At 40.6% G+C, this 13,664-nt stretch overlaps 2 protein-coding genes across 4 annotated transcripts in view; one reads left to right on the top strand and one right to left on the bottom strand.

Annotated features, from left to right (window-relative positions):
• The window catches only part of srbd1 (S1 RNA binding domain 1), a 46,497-nt gene extending 37,493 nt beyond the window's left edge, over positions 1 to 9,004 (bottom strand). For 2 of the 3 annotated variants that reach the window (XM_056435425.1, XM_056435426.1), the window contains exons 1-10: positions 8,930 to 9,004; positions 8,424 to 8,485; positions 7,770 to 8,175; positions 7,233 to 7,451; positions 6,888 to 7,054; positions 6,229 to 6,346; positions 5,969 to 6,107; positions 5,720 to 5,816; positions 5,381 to 5,564; positions 90 to 193 (exon numbers count right to left, since the gene is read on the bottom strand). In XM_056435425.1, the coding sequence (XP_056291400.1) occupies positions 90 to 193; positions 5,381 to 5,564; positions 5,720 to 5,816; positions 5,969 to 6,107; positions 6,229 to 6,346; positions 6,888 to 7,054; positions 7,233 to 7,451; positions 7,770 to 8,175; positions 8,424 to 8,485 (1,496 nt within the window). In that variant the 5' untranslated portion in view covers positions 8,930 to 9,004. Of the gene's footprint in view, positions 1 to 89; positions 194 to 5,380; positions 5,565 to 5,719; positions 5,817 to 5,968; positions 6,108 to 6,228; positions 6,656 to 6,887; positions 7,055 to 7,232; positions 7,452 to 7,769; positions 8,176 to 8,423; positions 8,486 to 8,929 lie in introns of those variants that run through there. The other variant, XM_056435428.1, reaches the window with a different exon arrangement.
• Positions 9,005 to 9,902: 898 nt separating this feature from the next.
• LOC130206991 (H-2 class II histocompatibility antigen gamma chain-like) lies at positions 9,903 to 13,602 on the top strand. Its single transcript, XM_056435332.1, has 8 exons — positions 9,903 to 10,007; positions 10,104 to 10,186; positions 11,294 to 11,463; positions 11,859 to 11,923; positions 12,165 to 12,195; positions 12,271 to 12,480; positions 12,820 to 12,863; positions 13,278 to 13,602. The coding sequence occupies exons 2-7, from the start codon at positions 10,116 to 10,118 to the stop codon at positions 12,858 to 12,860; spliced, it is 588 nt and encodes a 195-aa protein (XP_056291307.1). The 5' UTR covers positions 9,903 to 10,007; positions 10,104 to 10,115; the 3' UTR covers positions 12,861 to 12,863; positions 13,278 to 13,602.
• The last annotated feature ends 62 nt before the right edge of the window (positions 13,603 to 13,664 follow it).

The raw sequence follows: 13,664 nt of genomic DNA, 5'->3' as shown, positions 1-13,664 counted from the left end.
TAATCCTTGTTTCTCATTACTTCATTTTGTCATTTTTTTTACATCCAAAAATGTTATTTCACAAGGTTCAAATGTTCTGCGTTCCTGACCTGTTGTTTATGCACCACCACGTGAAGTCGTTCTTCACCTCGTCGGGAACGTTCACTTTCACTGTCAAAATCTTCAGACTCTCCCCTCGGTTAATGGCCAGGGTCTGCACAGAAACACACCAACATCCCCCGTTTAACGTTGTACAGCAAACTGTGGAAACAGTGCACATGAGCGCAGAGAGGATAATGGAGGCTTTACTTTTTTTAGTCATTGTAAAACAGACATATTTGTATTTCTTTGCAGCAACAAACTGCAGTTGTGTTTCACATTGCATTTAACAACGAAGATTTTTACACAAGAACAACAATCTATTAGGTGGTGACCTTTATTTCTAGTTGTCTTGTTCCCAGTTAAAAGCCCCTTCATGAGAGAGAGAGGGAGGGGGGGGGTTAATACTTTTAATTAAAATGCCATTTTTACATGTAGGGCTTCTTCTTGGGGTTAGACAATACAAAACGTACGTGTCAAAAACTACATTTTAAAACACAACCACACAAACAAACCAAATCTTTGGACTCTCCACAGACAAGCGTGTAAAAGTGATGAGCCGAGGCGTATATCCCGTGGCCTGTTGTGTGCCGGTCCCCCCCCTCAGAGGAACTGTTACATGCTGTTAAGCAAACTGTAGTAAGTGTCTGACCTTTTCAGTGGGGAATCTTTAGCCCGCCACGGAACAGGGCCAAGAAACAAAACGTCAATCTGGAAACCAAGCGGAAGAAGCAATCTGACAAATGCCACCACGACGCCACCATCAGCGCCGAGACCGCGAGGCCTACCCCCACCCGCACCCACACACGTGGTGCCACAACCATTACCACTCAGCAGCACCCTCGGATGAGCTGAACCCAAATGCACCACACACACAAGTACAAATACAACACACAGCTAATGGCATGGCAGATGCAAGAATTAATGCGGCGAGCTTGCTTGAATTATGATGAAAGTTACATTTATCTTCTGTTGGCATGACCCTACCCTGGGCTGACACACCGACTGTGATGAGATTTCTCAAACAATCTTCATCAAAGCCCCGTTTAACATGCTGTTGAACAAGTAAGAAACACACTGTGTTCCAGATGCTCTGGGTAATAAGCCCATGAGTGAATTTGAAGTTGTAAACACAGAGTGGCCCTTCCTAAATCTGTGTTTTCTGGGTTAAAGTTGTTAATGGATGACGTACACTAAATGATTAGTCATGCATTACAGAACGATTCCTACATGTTCTTCACCCGTTTGTTAAATGTGGGGTTGAACACGTATTATTATTTGTTTTAAACTCCACGAGTATAAACTGAAAAACTAATTTATAAACAAACGTTTTCAGAAAAAAAGAAAAATGGCACTTCTTAAAAGTCTCGGACCAAATAACCATCTATTTTGTGTCCGAATACCTTCATCAATCACGAAGAGACCATAGAAGACACACGGCAGACTGTAACCGTCTATATACCCAACGCTATGATGTATATGGTATATAGGTTCTATGTAATAGAAAATTAACATTTGCCGAAGCCCATCCTGCCATATGTCGCCTAATCATAAACATATATTTTAAGGCAATACAGAGGAGCACTGTTGCAAATCAAAAATCCAAATGAGTGCATCCCAGGATCCTGTAATTTCACGACCAAAAAACTAAAAATGAGACTTCCCTTTGCCCAGATGCCAAACCATAACTGCGGTGAATGCGACTATGCCCCACCAAATACAACAGTTGTGCGTTCTGCGTCATTGCTCTGTTTCCTTGGTAGCTGGCCACCAGGTCACTGGTGGCAGACGGAGGGTGATCCCGAAAGAAGGGTGATGTGAGACAGAGTGAAAAGTGTGTGTGTGTCTGTGTGTGTCTGAATGTGCGTTAGATGGGTCAGGAGTGACATATGGCCAAGTGCTGGCCAAACCCTGACGAGACCAGACAGAATGTCTTTCCTCGATGGTCCGTCATCCGTCCACTCGCCCCCAAGGGTGGGCAGTCGGCCAACCACCATCCTCTCTCTATCTGTCTCCTTCTCTCTCTCACCCTTTCGTTAGAAGAATACTATCAACACATCCATCCATCCGACATATCAAGGATACACAAAAAGATACACGCATGCCGACACACAGATTCACACACTTTTTGACCCTCTGCACAGTGACAGCTGAACTGTTGAGCCTTCAGCAGAGCCACACGGCGCTGAAACACACTTTATATTTCTAAATTCCACAAATGTTCACATTTCCAGACCTCTTTGTAGATTTGTCAGACAATATTTTACATATAAGCTACATAAGCTACTTTATTATGTGTATAAATGGTTTAAAATCCAACTGTTAACATGTATGTAAAATAAAATGTTATAAAGGAGATTACCTTTAATAAAAGTTCGGGCTTATCTGCGCAAATGGGTAAAAAACTAAAAGAAGGAAGATTATATTCCTGATAAAGAATGAGCACTGGTGAAGCACATGGAATGTAAGCTACATTTAATGAGTATTATTCTTTCGACCTTACGGTTCCAGATAAATATTGACTCTAAATATCAGTGAGGATAAGTCACCACAGGGGACCGAGGCCCAGCACGATGCGCTGGTCTTTCACACAAACATACTGGCTGAGCAGGGTGAACTCCGCACTCCTTCGGCCCCTTTTACACCGTCTTGTTATATCCAAAAACAAACACAACACGGAGTCGAAAGGTCTTTGATGGAAGAACAAGCTTCAGCTCAGAATGAGGAAAGAGAGAGAGAGAAAAGCTTCTCAATTAGCACTTACTGTACTTCTTAGTTTAAAATGTGGCTTTACCAAACGTGTTAGTATTTATTTTATTATGTCAGTTGTAAATATTTACAAATGACCAATTACCACTGGAACGAAGGCAGGAACGGATTAAACAGACCACAGAGCACAATTTAAAATAGTTAAATAACTACGTCAATGCATTTTTGGGTGGGTGCGTTCTTCTTAAAATATAGATTCATCTTATTATGATGTTTGTTGTAGTACAATCTCTGGATAATGTACTATGTTTAATCAAATATTGAACCAATATTAGTTATCTTAATTGCAAACAGTAAAACTAAGTGTTACTGTATGTGAGTGACAATACAAAGAAAATAGTTTTTCTCCAGCTGTCCATCAAAAAAGAAGTGTTCAATTCAATTGATGAAACAGTTCCATTTACCCGAGCTCCTCTGCAGGCGAGACCCACACTGAAGCGCTAAACTACCATTTGATCTCAACACAAATCGCATTAAAAATAGCCCACTGCACATTCAACCAATGCGCCATGGCATCCTCAAGAGCGTACCGGCCACTTATAGCTATAAGGTAAATGTGAACCCTCGGAAAGAAGACCTCAAATCCAATCTGACGGAATTACATCTGAGCTAAGCATCTCAACTCGATATGCCAAATGGCTTCAAGACATACCAAATACCAAAGCGCTGTATCCACTAACTCTAGAGAATGAAGGAAACTGTTTCATAATTATATAAAGGCAAACATCCAGGGGACATTTTATATTCCATAACTCTCCAAAGTAGAAAATGTGTTTTTAGGGATGAAAAACAAACCTAACTTTTCACTGACATTTCATATAATAAAGTTAAAAAAACATTCTCAGGTTTCAGCTCAAAGTTTTTATTTATCTTGTGTGATTGTATATTGTAAATGTCCTTGGGTTTTGGATGGTTGATTTGATAACATCCCACAGAGCATTTTATTGACATTAATAATGGTCAACTGAAAAGGATTAGCATTAATATTGAGAACTGAATTATGTGTCATCCTCCTTTAGTCTTACTATGGTCTTTATATTTAAATAATGTGTCTTTGTATGTCTTTTTTATAAATAAAACCTGTAAAATCCCCTTTTTTTATACTAAAACATTATTAATTAACTAGCGTATGTTGCCACCACATTATTATTATTATTATACATCTACTGGTGAATTTGCAATGCATGTTGCATGTTCACGGGGCCAACTCTAAGACCTTTCTCTCCCTCCCTTCATAAAATGCCCCGGCCTTTCCCTTTACCAAACCCACCAGAGCAGGCGCTTAATAAAATGTGCTAAAGCAAACGGGCAAGTGTTTCCTCACACACACATGCCTCCTGTCAAAACACATCTCCCACCTGCTCCCCCTTCGCGACAACTTGACGGCTAGAAAAGGTTCATTTTAGCCGGAATCCGACAGCAAGCAGGGTCACGGCAGCCTGTGGATTAACGCTCCGCGACAAAGGCGAGTCATCGAATTAAAAGCCTCTCATACGCAGGAGCGAAGAAGGGAGAAGGGGCGGTGTGGAGTGGAGGGCTGAGGTTTAGTCAGAAAAAGAGAGGGAGGCAGAGCGGACACAGAGAGTGACGGACGCACGTCAACGTCGCTCATCTGTTCCTTCTCTCCCTCCCTCCACCACCCCCTCTGCCTCACCCCTTCCTTCCTTCCATCCGCCTGTGGGCCCAGCTGCAGTAGCTGTCACTGCAAGAGAGCGCCTGTCAATCAAAGCCTCCTAATCCAATGGCATGTCGGCAGGGGACACGTCACATATGTTAAGAGGAGAGAATGAGGGGACTTGCAGGGTGTGTGCTTGTGTGTGAGCGAGTGTGTGCGCATGAATGGATGTTTCTGTGATTGTATGACTGTAGGGCAGAAGCGCGGTTGCCCGAGAGTGTGGGGTGGCAGAGAGGCAGCGGCTGATGGAAGCCGTGGTGACACATGAGGCCCGGGACCAACTCTGAGTAACCCACTCGTCACTAGAGGGACAGAGGGGGAGCAGAGGAGGCACAGGAGGGGTACATTTGGAGGCACAGACATGGCTAACTGCGACTGACGTGGCTAGCAGTCAGAATCGGCACAGTTGAAGCAGACAGAAAAGACACAGATACAAACAGATGGTGTGCATGTATGCATGTCAACGCAAACAACACAATACAGGTAAATGACCTTCGGGATGGCTCAGCATACTTGATTAGTTTTTCCATGTGTGTGAATTTAATATATCTTTTATTAAAGCTGTGATATTATTTGCCCCCCCCCCTAGTTATACCATAAAGGCCTGTTTATTATTTGTATTTTCCAGTAGCAATGGCCAAAGGTTTGCGAGAGACATTTATAACAAGAACACCGGGGTTCACTTTTCAGTTTAACAACGATAACCCACCCTCCAGTGTTACTACACACTTATAGGCACCATGAAATTCCCAAGCATGAGTAGCACAATAACTTTAACCTATTTTGCAAACCACAGCTCTACTTCAGGAAGGAAGTACAGAAAGAAGGGAGGAACCGTGAACGGGTCTGTCTTGCTACCTGATGGGGCTGGATGCGGTGGATGTTGGCAGAGAAGTCGACGTAGAGGTGGAACTTGTCAATGTCCTTGGATTTGTTTTGCTGCGCTCCTGGTTTCTTGAAAGCGTCGACAGGTTTCTGCTCTTTTTCTTTCAGTGCCGCCTTGGACACAGAAGACTGTATGGTCACATTCCTTCTCTCACACCTGATGCAACAAGAGAAACAGACGGAGAGAGTGAAGAAGAGGGTACTGCCTCGTGATCAATAAACTCTGGTACCAATATCAATGTGACAAAGACCACTGTGGAAATAGAAATCAAAGCTCACAAATTAAGAAACGTTACGTGCATACGTTCTTACAATGTTTTCATGAAGGTGAGTGTCTCGGGGTCTTTGGCTATCATATCAGCCAAGATATGCTCCACCCCTGTAGTTACTTCTTCTATCGTTGACAGACCTGACATACAAAAACACACACATTCCATATTCAATAACAGTCCCTGTGTCGACCTTTAATGATCTCTATAAATATCAGAGCAAATGTAATCATAACAATATTGAGGGTTTTAATGTTTAATGTCTGAAAACAATGCTGGGTGCATATCTTACCTTCAGTACCAGGTTTTACCCATCCCCTTAAATCCAGAGTATGTGGTGCGTCCATGAGTGCAGAGGCGGCCGCCTCAAGGCCGAGAGCTTTGGCTCTGCGAGCCTTCGTTAGCTTACTGCCTTTCTTATAGGGAGCATACTGCACACAAAGACAGAAGCACAGGACTGAGATGACTGGTAAAGATAGGTGTAAGAGCCACACGTTACATCGCCAAATTTAAATAGCAGATATTGCTTTTGCATAAAAATGTGATTCTAACCACATGATCCAGTTCATCAGCTGATCGGCAGCTCTTCAGATTTTGTTCCAGCTCAGTTGTCAAAGTACCGTCCTTTTTCAGGGTCTGGACCACAGACTGGGTCTTCTTGGCTAGAGAGCTGAGGCAATACACACACATCCACAAGTAAACAAAGAGAAAAAGAGAAACTGATGATATATACACAGAGTAAACCGATTACACACACACACACAATTAAGGGACATGCAAGTACCCAAATAAACCATCACAAACATACCGTTTCAGGCCTCATAGCTTGACCACCAGCACCATCTAGTGTCCAATGTCAGAAATGCCTGCCCAGCTCATGATAAAACATTTCATACCTTGATGGAAACTTTCAGGCTTCTGTTAGAAAGCTGGAGAGGAATGTCCATACAAATAGACTTCTACCCAAAAAGACTGAGTGCTGTGATAAAATCAAAAGGTGGTTCAACAAAGTATTAGTTTTAGAGTATGCATATTTATGCAACCAGGATATTGTACGGTTTTTATTTTTGTACTTTTTATATCCACTGTATATATTAGACTCTGTACCTAAACGTGTCTCTGAATGTATTGTATGTGTGCTGACAAGATATGGTGATATGGTGTGATAGTTTCCTTTATTTGTGTTTAATTTAAGATGTTCATCTGCCTACCATAGCTCCTCATATATCAGCTGGACGTCTCGAACGGCATCCGCATCCATATGATTTATCAGCTCTTTACGATAGCGCACCATGAATGGCACCGTGTTCTCCTCACGAAGCAGCCCAATGACATTTACACACACCCATTTCTCCACACACGTCAGGGTAGATACCAGCTGAGGAGAGGGACACATGCAAATATTCAAACAGTTAATCTATATACACAAATAGTTAGGTAGGCAGAAAGTCCCCTCATATATAACCACACATTATTTTAAACCATTTGTCCATTGTTAATATCTAGCAAGTTACACTTTTCCCACACATAAAACACACAAACAACCATATTAATACCTCTATTAGATCCCAGCTCATATTGAGTTCATTCCATTGGGTTTTCTTTTCCGAGGATGGTAAAGTTGATCGTCCCAAGCAGGCCCCACTGGTCTTCTGTTTCTTTTGATTGGGCTCGTCAAATGTGAAATCCTCCACTTCCTCTTTCTTTGCTCTTAGTCCAGCGAGTGACGGCCCCTCGCCTGCCTGATTGGCATCTGATACAATAAATGACACCCTCTACAAGAAAAAACAATAGACAAGAAAAAGAGAAAAACATACAGGGAAATAATTATTTTTTATAAAGATTAACAAAATATTATAGATTAGTGATGGCATGTGTACTATGTTGTATCAGCAATGCATGAAAAAGAGTGTTGCTGTTGATGTGAAGTGATTCAAATGCATGCAGATGCACTGATATATTCTAATTTCAGTCAAACTACCTGTATGTAAATTGAACTAACAGTTTGTTAGTGTCAACTCTACATCATCTTATTGTGTTTGTGTGTGTATGCATCTATATATTACGACTACTAAAATGGGTGTGAGTCTTACCTCCGACTTCATTCTGCTACTTGGCCCACTCTTTTCAGCCCTCTCTTCTTTGAGACAGTCCGTTTGTTTTTCTTCTTTCTTTTCTGCAGCCGTATAATCTTTTTCTCCTTCGTCAATATTTTTCCTCTTTACTCCAAGCATCGCCGGTGCACCAGGATCCCTCAGAACTTTAGGGGCCTGTGTTTTTCGCTCTGCTGCAGGTTTGCGTGGGGCCCTTGGTTTAGGAACTTTTGGCACTTTAGGAGCTTTCGGTGGTTTTGGCTCCTTTGGTTTCGCAGTTCTCTTGACAGCGGCTTTCTTCTCCCCGGCTGCTGCAGGAGCTTTGGCCGCTCTGCTTGGGGCTTTAGGCTTTGGCTGTGTCGGCCTCCATTCATCATTATCCTCTTCACTACTGGTTGCCTGGGACCTGGTGGCAGATTAAGAATAAACGTGGAAATTCATCAAATTTCAATACTAGAATCGGAGTTAGCGTTCTAACGCTACATTTAGATACTCTTTTTGAGGTTAACATGCAGCCCTTCAACACTATACAAACTGACTAGTGTCTCTAGTGGAATAGTTACATATTTTTATTTGGAAATGTAAGTATGTGTCGGTTACACAAAAACAGAAAACACGGATGCATGTTGCAGAAAATGAGTGAACATCACTTACAAGTCGGAGTCCATATCTGTGTTCTCTACAGCTTTGGCAGTTGTTTCGCGCCTTCGCATCATCTGTGAGAAAATTTAGTTAGCTGGCGTTACACAGCTGTACCATGACCATTTAATGATTTATCTAGGTTAGCTAGCTAACTGACCCAACGTTACTAGCGCTGAGACTCAGGTGTACAGCTTTACGTTAGCTTATCTACAGTTGTTAGCTAGCTAACTCCACAATAATTCGGCAGCAAACACTGACAGTTGCACATAAAGTAAGGACAGCGTATCTGTTAACTTTAGACGACACGTTTAAGTGTCTTTAATAAAGAACTTGAAAGAGTTTGCAAGCTAGCTATCAACAGCCATGCATACATTCACATTCGCCGCTAGTTTAAATTTGGCGCTGAACGCTGACGCTGGCAAAGTTAGCTTGCTAAATGTCGCAAATAGTGGTCCACACGTGTGTGGCATTGTCTCTCAAAAGAGCGGGGAGCGTAGGAGACATTTGTGCATTCATACCGTTCAAAATGCTCAACAAATGCGTGTGTATTCCGTGTGAAATCGTAGCTGGTGCAGAAGAGATGCCTACTTTCTTCAACAGTAGGGGGGTGGGGGGGGCAACGTTGGCAAAAACATGTTCTTCTTCTTCGGTTGGCAAGTGAGCTTACAGGCAGCTATACCGCCCCCACTGGATTGGAGTGTACTGCAGTAGGTTGGCTAATTCAAATGTCCTTTTGGTTTCACGCTGATGATTCGAGAGCCTTCGAGAATATCCCAATTGTGATTTTAAAATCAGCATTTCAATCAGCTCATTATCTAAATACAAGAGGGCAAGGAAACGTTGGTGAAGTTCACCCACTGTGCTCTAACTTCCTTATAAGAGCGACTGGTTCTTAAATGTCAGACTAGTATCCATTTGATGTAACTTGTTTTGTTCCTCGAAAATGACAGTCAAAACTATTATTTAATCCTTTTGAAATAATAATTATTTGAAATATGTTTAAAAGATATTAATGAAGAACAATATAAAAGATGATGAAAGTGACTGTCTAAATGCTGGTACCTGCTGAAGATTGTGGGACTTTTAAATTCGGCTAGAGGCCATGGATGTGACGAGCTTGAAAGGAAAAAGAAAATATTGCTCACCAAATCACCATTCACTATAATACTAACACGATTAATACAGTATTTATTTATAATTTACTATATTCAATCTAATATGCATGGTACAGGTATATTCATTCTTTGTTTTCCTCTTAATTCAATATGCTCCCTAATCATTACTGTATCATTACCATGAATTGGTCTGTAAAAGAAATATGTCACTATTTACTAATTTAAACAACATGGATATAAAAAAGGTAATTTAATGTCTTAACCAGTTTCCGAATTGCTATATCCTGTCTTCCTGGTAACAGGTGTTGTGTAACTCGAGGAACCAATCAGAAACGCAGTAGTTGTTGTGCTGTCAGTGAGGGTTAACCCTCTCACTGTTGCTTTCAGTTCCTTCCGTCTCTCAGCGTTTAAAGTTAAGAACTCGCTGAATTCTGTCACGATTGATATTCGGAAAACAACTTGCAACTTGATCTGAGTTAAGGTATACTTCATATGAATGTCCTCAACCTAAATGTATGTTTGTGTTTTCAGCAGCATTCTATGTTTTTCATGTGGATTTGGATGTGTGCTTTTCCAGGTTTGTGTTGTGATGTCTGACCCCGAGATCCAAAATCAGCCTCTTCTGGCAGAAGTCAACCAGCAGGCAGCCACTGCACAGGGGTAAGGATGTTGTATGTTTATCTCTATGGGGTCCCAACACCGTAGGACAAAAGAGTTGGTCCCCACAAAGTTAGTGTGAGAGAGAAAGAAACAGAAAAAGAGTTTCCTATTTTGTCTTAACTAACCATGTCTAAAATGTGTATCTGTGTAACCAAACCATACCATTGAATATTCATGTTGTAACCTATTCATAACTAAGAAGTTATACTTTAATTTCAAAGTAATCATGTAAATTCATTTTTTTATCGGGCTCTATAAACAGAATAGACTTGACTTGAAACATTTACTGTGATAAAAACTGATTTATTTTTAAATAGTACGAAAAAGGTTGAAAACCAAAAGCTGTTTGAAAAACAAGAAAAAGGCATTAAAAAACTCATAGATCTCAATTTAGAAAGAATCTCAAATGGATTGTTATTCTACAATATGTCTGTGGATGTCCTTGTGAAATTGTCTCATTTTATTCCATGAATTTGGTTTTCATGAGCACTATTCTATTCAATTTTTTTTTCTGAAAATAGTCTTCAATTAAATTAAGTAGAATTATTCCACCACATTTAACTTGTTTAACATCAATTCAGTGCAGACTAGACTTCAGTGAGCTGAGATTTAAAGCGGTTTCAGGACGAGGCATTTAAAGTAATGTGAATATCCAACAGAGGAAAAGGCACACAAACAACTTCATTAAACTTTCACTTTGAGACCTGCTTGGCAACAACTGCCTCCTTCTCTCAGTTGGTGGTGACGTATACTGTTTACACAGAAAAATACCACGACTGAACTTCCTGTTTCAATAAAATGCCAGGAATCTCCGAGCGCTACATTTTCCTGATATTTGCATCTATCTCTTTCTCCCACATAAATATTCAGTCCATATGACCTCCTTGTTTGTGGTAGATATCAATTAGCAGGGAGTGTCTTTTTCCCTTTAAAAATAAATAAATCATCAATTAGAAAGACACATTGATTCTTGAAAATAATTCAAATGGCTGATGCACAACAACGCTGTATCATGTTAAAAGCCTTTTCTTCATGTTCTGTTTGTAAATTAAACTTGTTTCGCCACTCTCCTCTCCTAACCTCCTCCCTCCTCCTCTTGCTCTCCAGTGGCCGCTCCTCTCGGGCCTATAAAGTGGCAGGTCTAACCCTGCTGGCCTCTCTCCTGATTGTGGGCCAGGCGCTGACCATCTACTTCGTCCTCAGCCAGAAGAGCGACGTCAAGTCTCTGCGGGAGAAAATCAACAACCTGGAGTCAGAGCTGACCAAGTCCAGAGCTGGTGAGGTTACATTCAGTTCAGATTATTGTATGATGTTGACATTTACCAAAATGTCTTGGATGAAAGAACATTTCAAATTGAAAAAAATGTGATTAGATGTGTGAGAAAGTACTTCCTCATTTTTTTCAAAAGCCGAAAAGCTGGTTGAACCTGATCTGATATCTGATGGGACTTTCTAGAAGTTATGTGTTTGTCTAGAGAAAAAACAGGGGTGATTTTATGATAAGAACATAAATATAAACATAAATAAATCCTGTCTCTTCTCACGATGCACAGCCGGCACCGGTGGGTTCATCTTTAAACTAGACTGGGTCCAAGATGCCGCTCTAACTTTCACTTCCTCCTGTTCTCTTCTCTCCGTCTGCCTCTCGCACGGTTTCTCTTTGTGTCTGTAGTTGTTGTGCCCGTGAGGATGTCCATGGACGCCTTGTCCAATATGATGGATGTCTCTGTGGACGAGGTACAACATATTATATCAGAAGACATACTAAAAAAAAATATATTGATCCCCTACATTTTGTTTTGTAAGGCAAATAAACTTTTATTTGATCATTGATCTCCGACCAATTTTTCGTGTTTCTCTTTTTCTATTTTATGTTGCATATATGCCGATAAAGATGATGTAATCTGATATAGAAGCTAAGCAATTTTATCAGAGGCTTGAAGATGTGCATGGTCTTCATCTTTTCCTTGAATTACAGGAGGCTTCTACCAAAGAACCTGAACAAACTGGTATGTTCTGTCTATATTTACTATATTCATATATATACGCACACACTTAACTCGTCTCCTCGTCTCCTCCCTCAGTCACTCAGCAGGACACTGTGTGCCAGCTGGAGGCGGCTGGTATGAAGCCTGTGCAGCTGCCAGGTTTCTGGCCGGCCTGTGACGAGCGCGGCCTCTACCGGGAGCAGCAGTGCTTTGTGCGTCACTGCTGGTGTGTGAACCCGGCCGACGGGCAGCCGCTCCCCGGATCCCTGACCAAAGGACCAGCCCATTGCGGCGCATCTTTCCCTGGTGAGACCAGATAACTGTTCATGAAGTCAGATGTACAGTATAATGGATTAAGTTATATTTTCCCTATATTTTTATATGGGCTTAGTTTCAATGGATATACGTTGGATTTCGCCAAGAGCCTGGGAACAATAAGTTATTGTTTCGTGTAGATAATTTTTCCCAATCAATTATTTTTTACCTTTTATGGATTACATCGGGCATATGTAATTCTATTATCACTTTATTGTATTTTGACGCAGTTTCTAAATATACAAACAGTGTTATTATTAAGATAATGATGATTTGTGAACTTGTTTTTGAGCTACAATGCCGTTGACAGTGAAGTCTCCGTCTTTGCAGGCAGCCTAACACACCTGTTGACTCTGCCTGATGCTGTTTGATTGGTGAGTACACATCTGGAGTGCCTCTACTTCTCTATGTATCCATTCATTTATAGCTGTGAGCATTGCTGTATGTAGGAAGTTATTAGATAAGATTAGATAATCCTTTATTAGTCCCACAGTGGGGAAATTGCAGGATCACAGCAGCGGGTGCACATTAGAGCATTAAAAGATAAAAATAAAAAACACAAAACCCAATACTAAATATACAGAGGAATAAAAAATAAAAAATACATACACAAGACCGTAACCAGTGAAGTGAATTTTCAGCAGGTTAAAGTGTCCAGGATATTTTATGCCACTGTAGTTACAACATAGTTTTATTCTGTTCTATCAAGAAGTGGTTTTTTTCTTCTTTTTCTTTAAACTTTCTACATGCTAACTTTGTCCTTTTGTTTCTTTCCTGGGTCATTGAAGCTGAAGACATCTCCTCCAAACACGAGCAAATCATGACATGTTGCTTATTCATCAACTAATTCCCTTCATATCGTTAGTACTTGACAAGCATAAAAGGTTTTATATACTGCTGACAAAATAAATAAAAAGTAGTCATTTATCTGCTATCCATCATCTAATCAGTTTATTGCACGTGTTCTGCAACCTATACTAAATGGACAGGTGATTTTGCGATTGCTTACATTCCATCTGAAGGTGTTTTTTTAATGGTTGGTTAAAGTTAAAGATGTGTATGTTGTTTTAGTATTGTATCATGTCAGTTAAATAAAAAATAAATAAAAAAGTTCTAAGTTTGTAAAGGGCGGTGAATATTTAACTAAATATACCTAAGATATTCAGATAAACAGT

The sequence above is a fragment of the Pseudoliparis swirei genome, chromosome 17 (genome assembly GCF_029220125.1).
Source record: "Pseudoliparis swirei isolate HS2019 ecotype Mariana Trench chromosome 17, NWPU_hadal_v1, whole genome shotgun sequence".
Taxonomy (NCBI): domain Eukaryota; kingdom Metazoa; phylum Chordata; class Actinopteri; order Perciformes; family Liparidae; genus Pseudoliparis; species Pseudoliparis swirei.
Note: the sequence above shows the minus strand (reverse complement) of the source record. Positions and strands in the feature narration are given on the sequence as shown.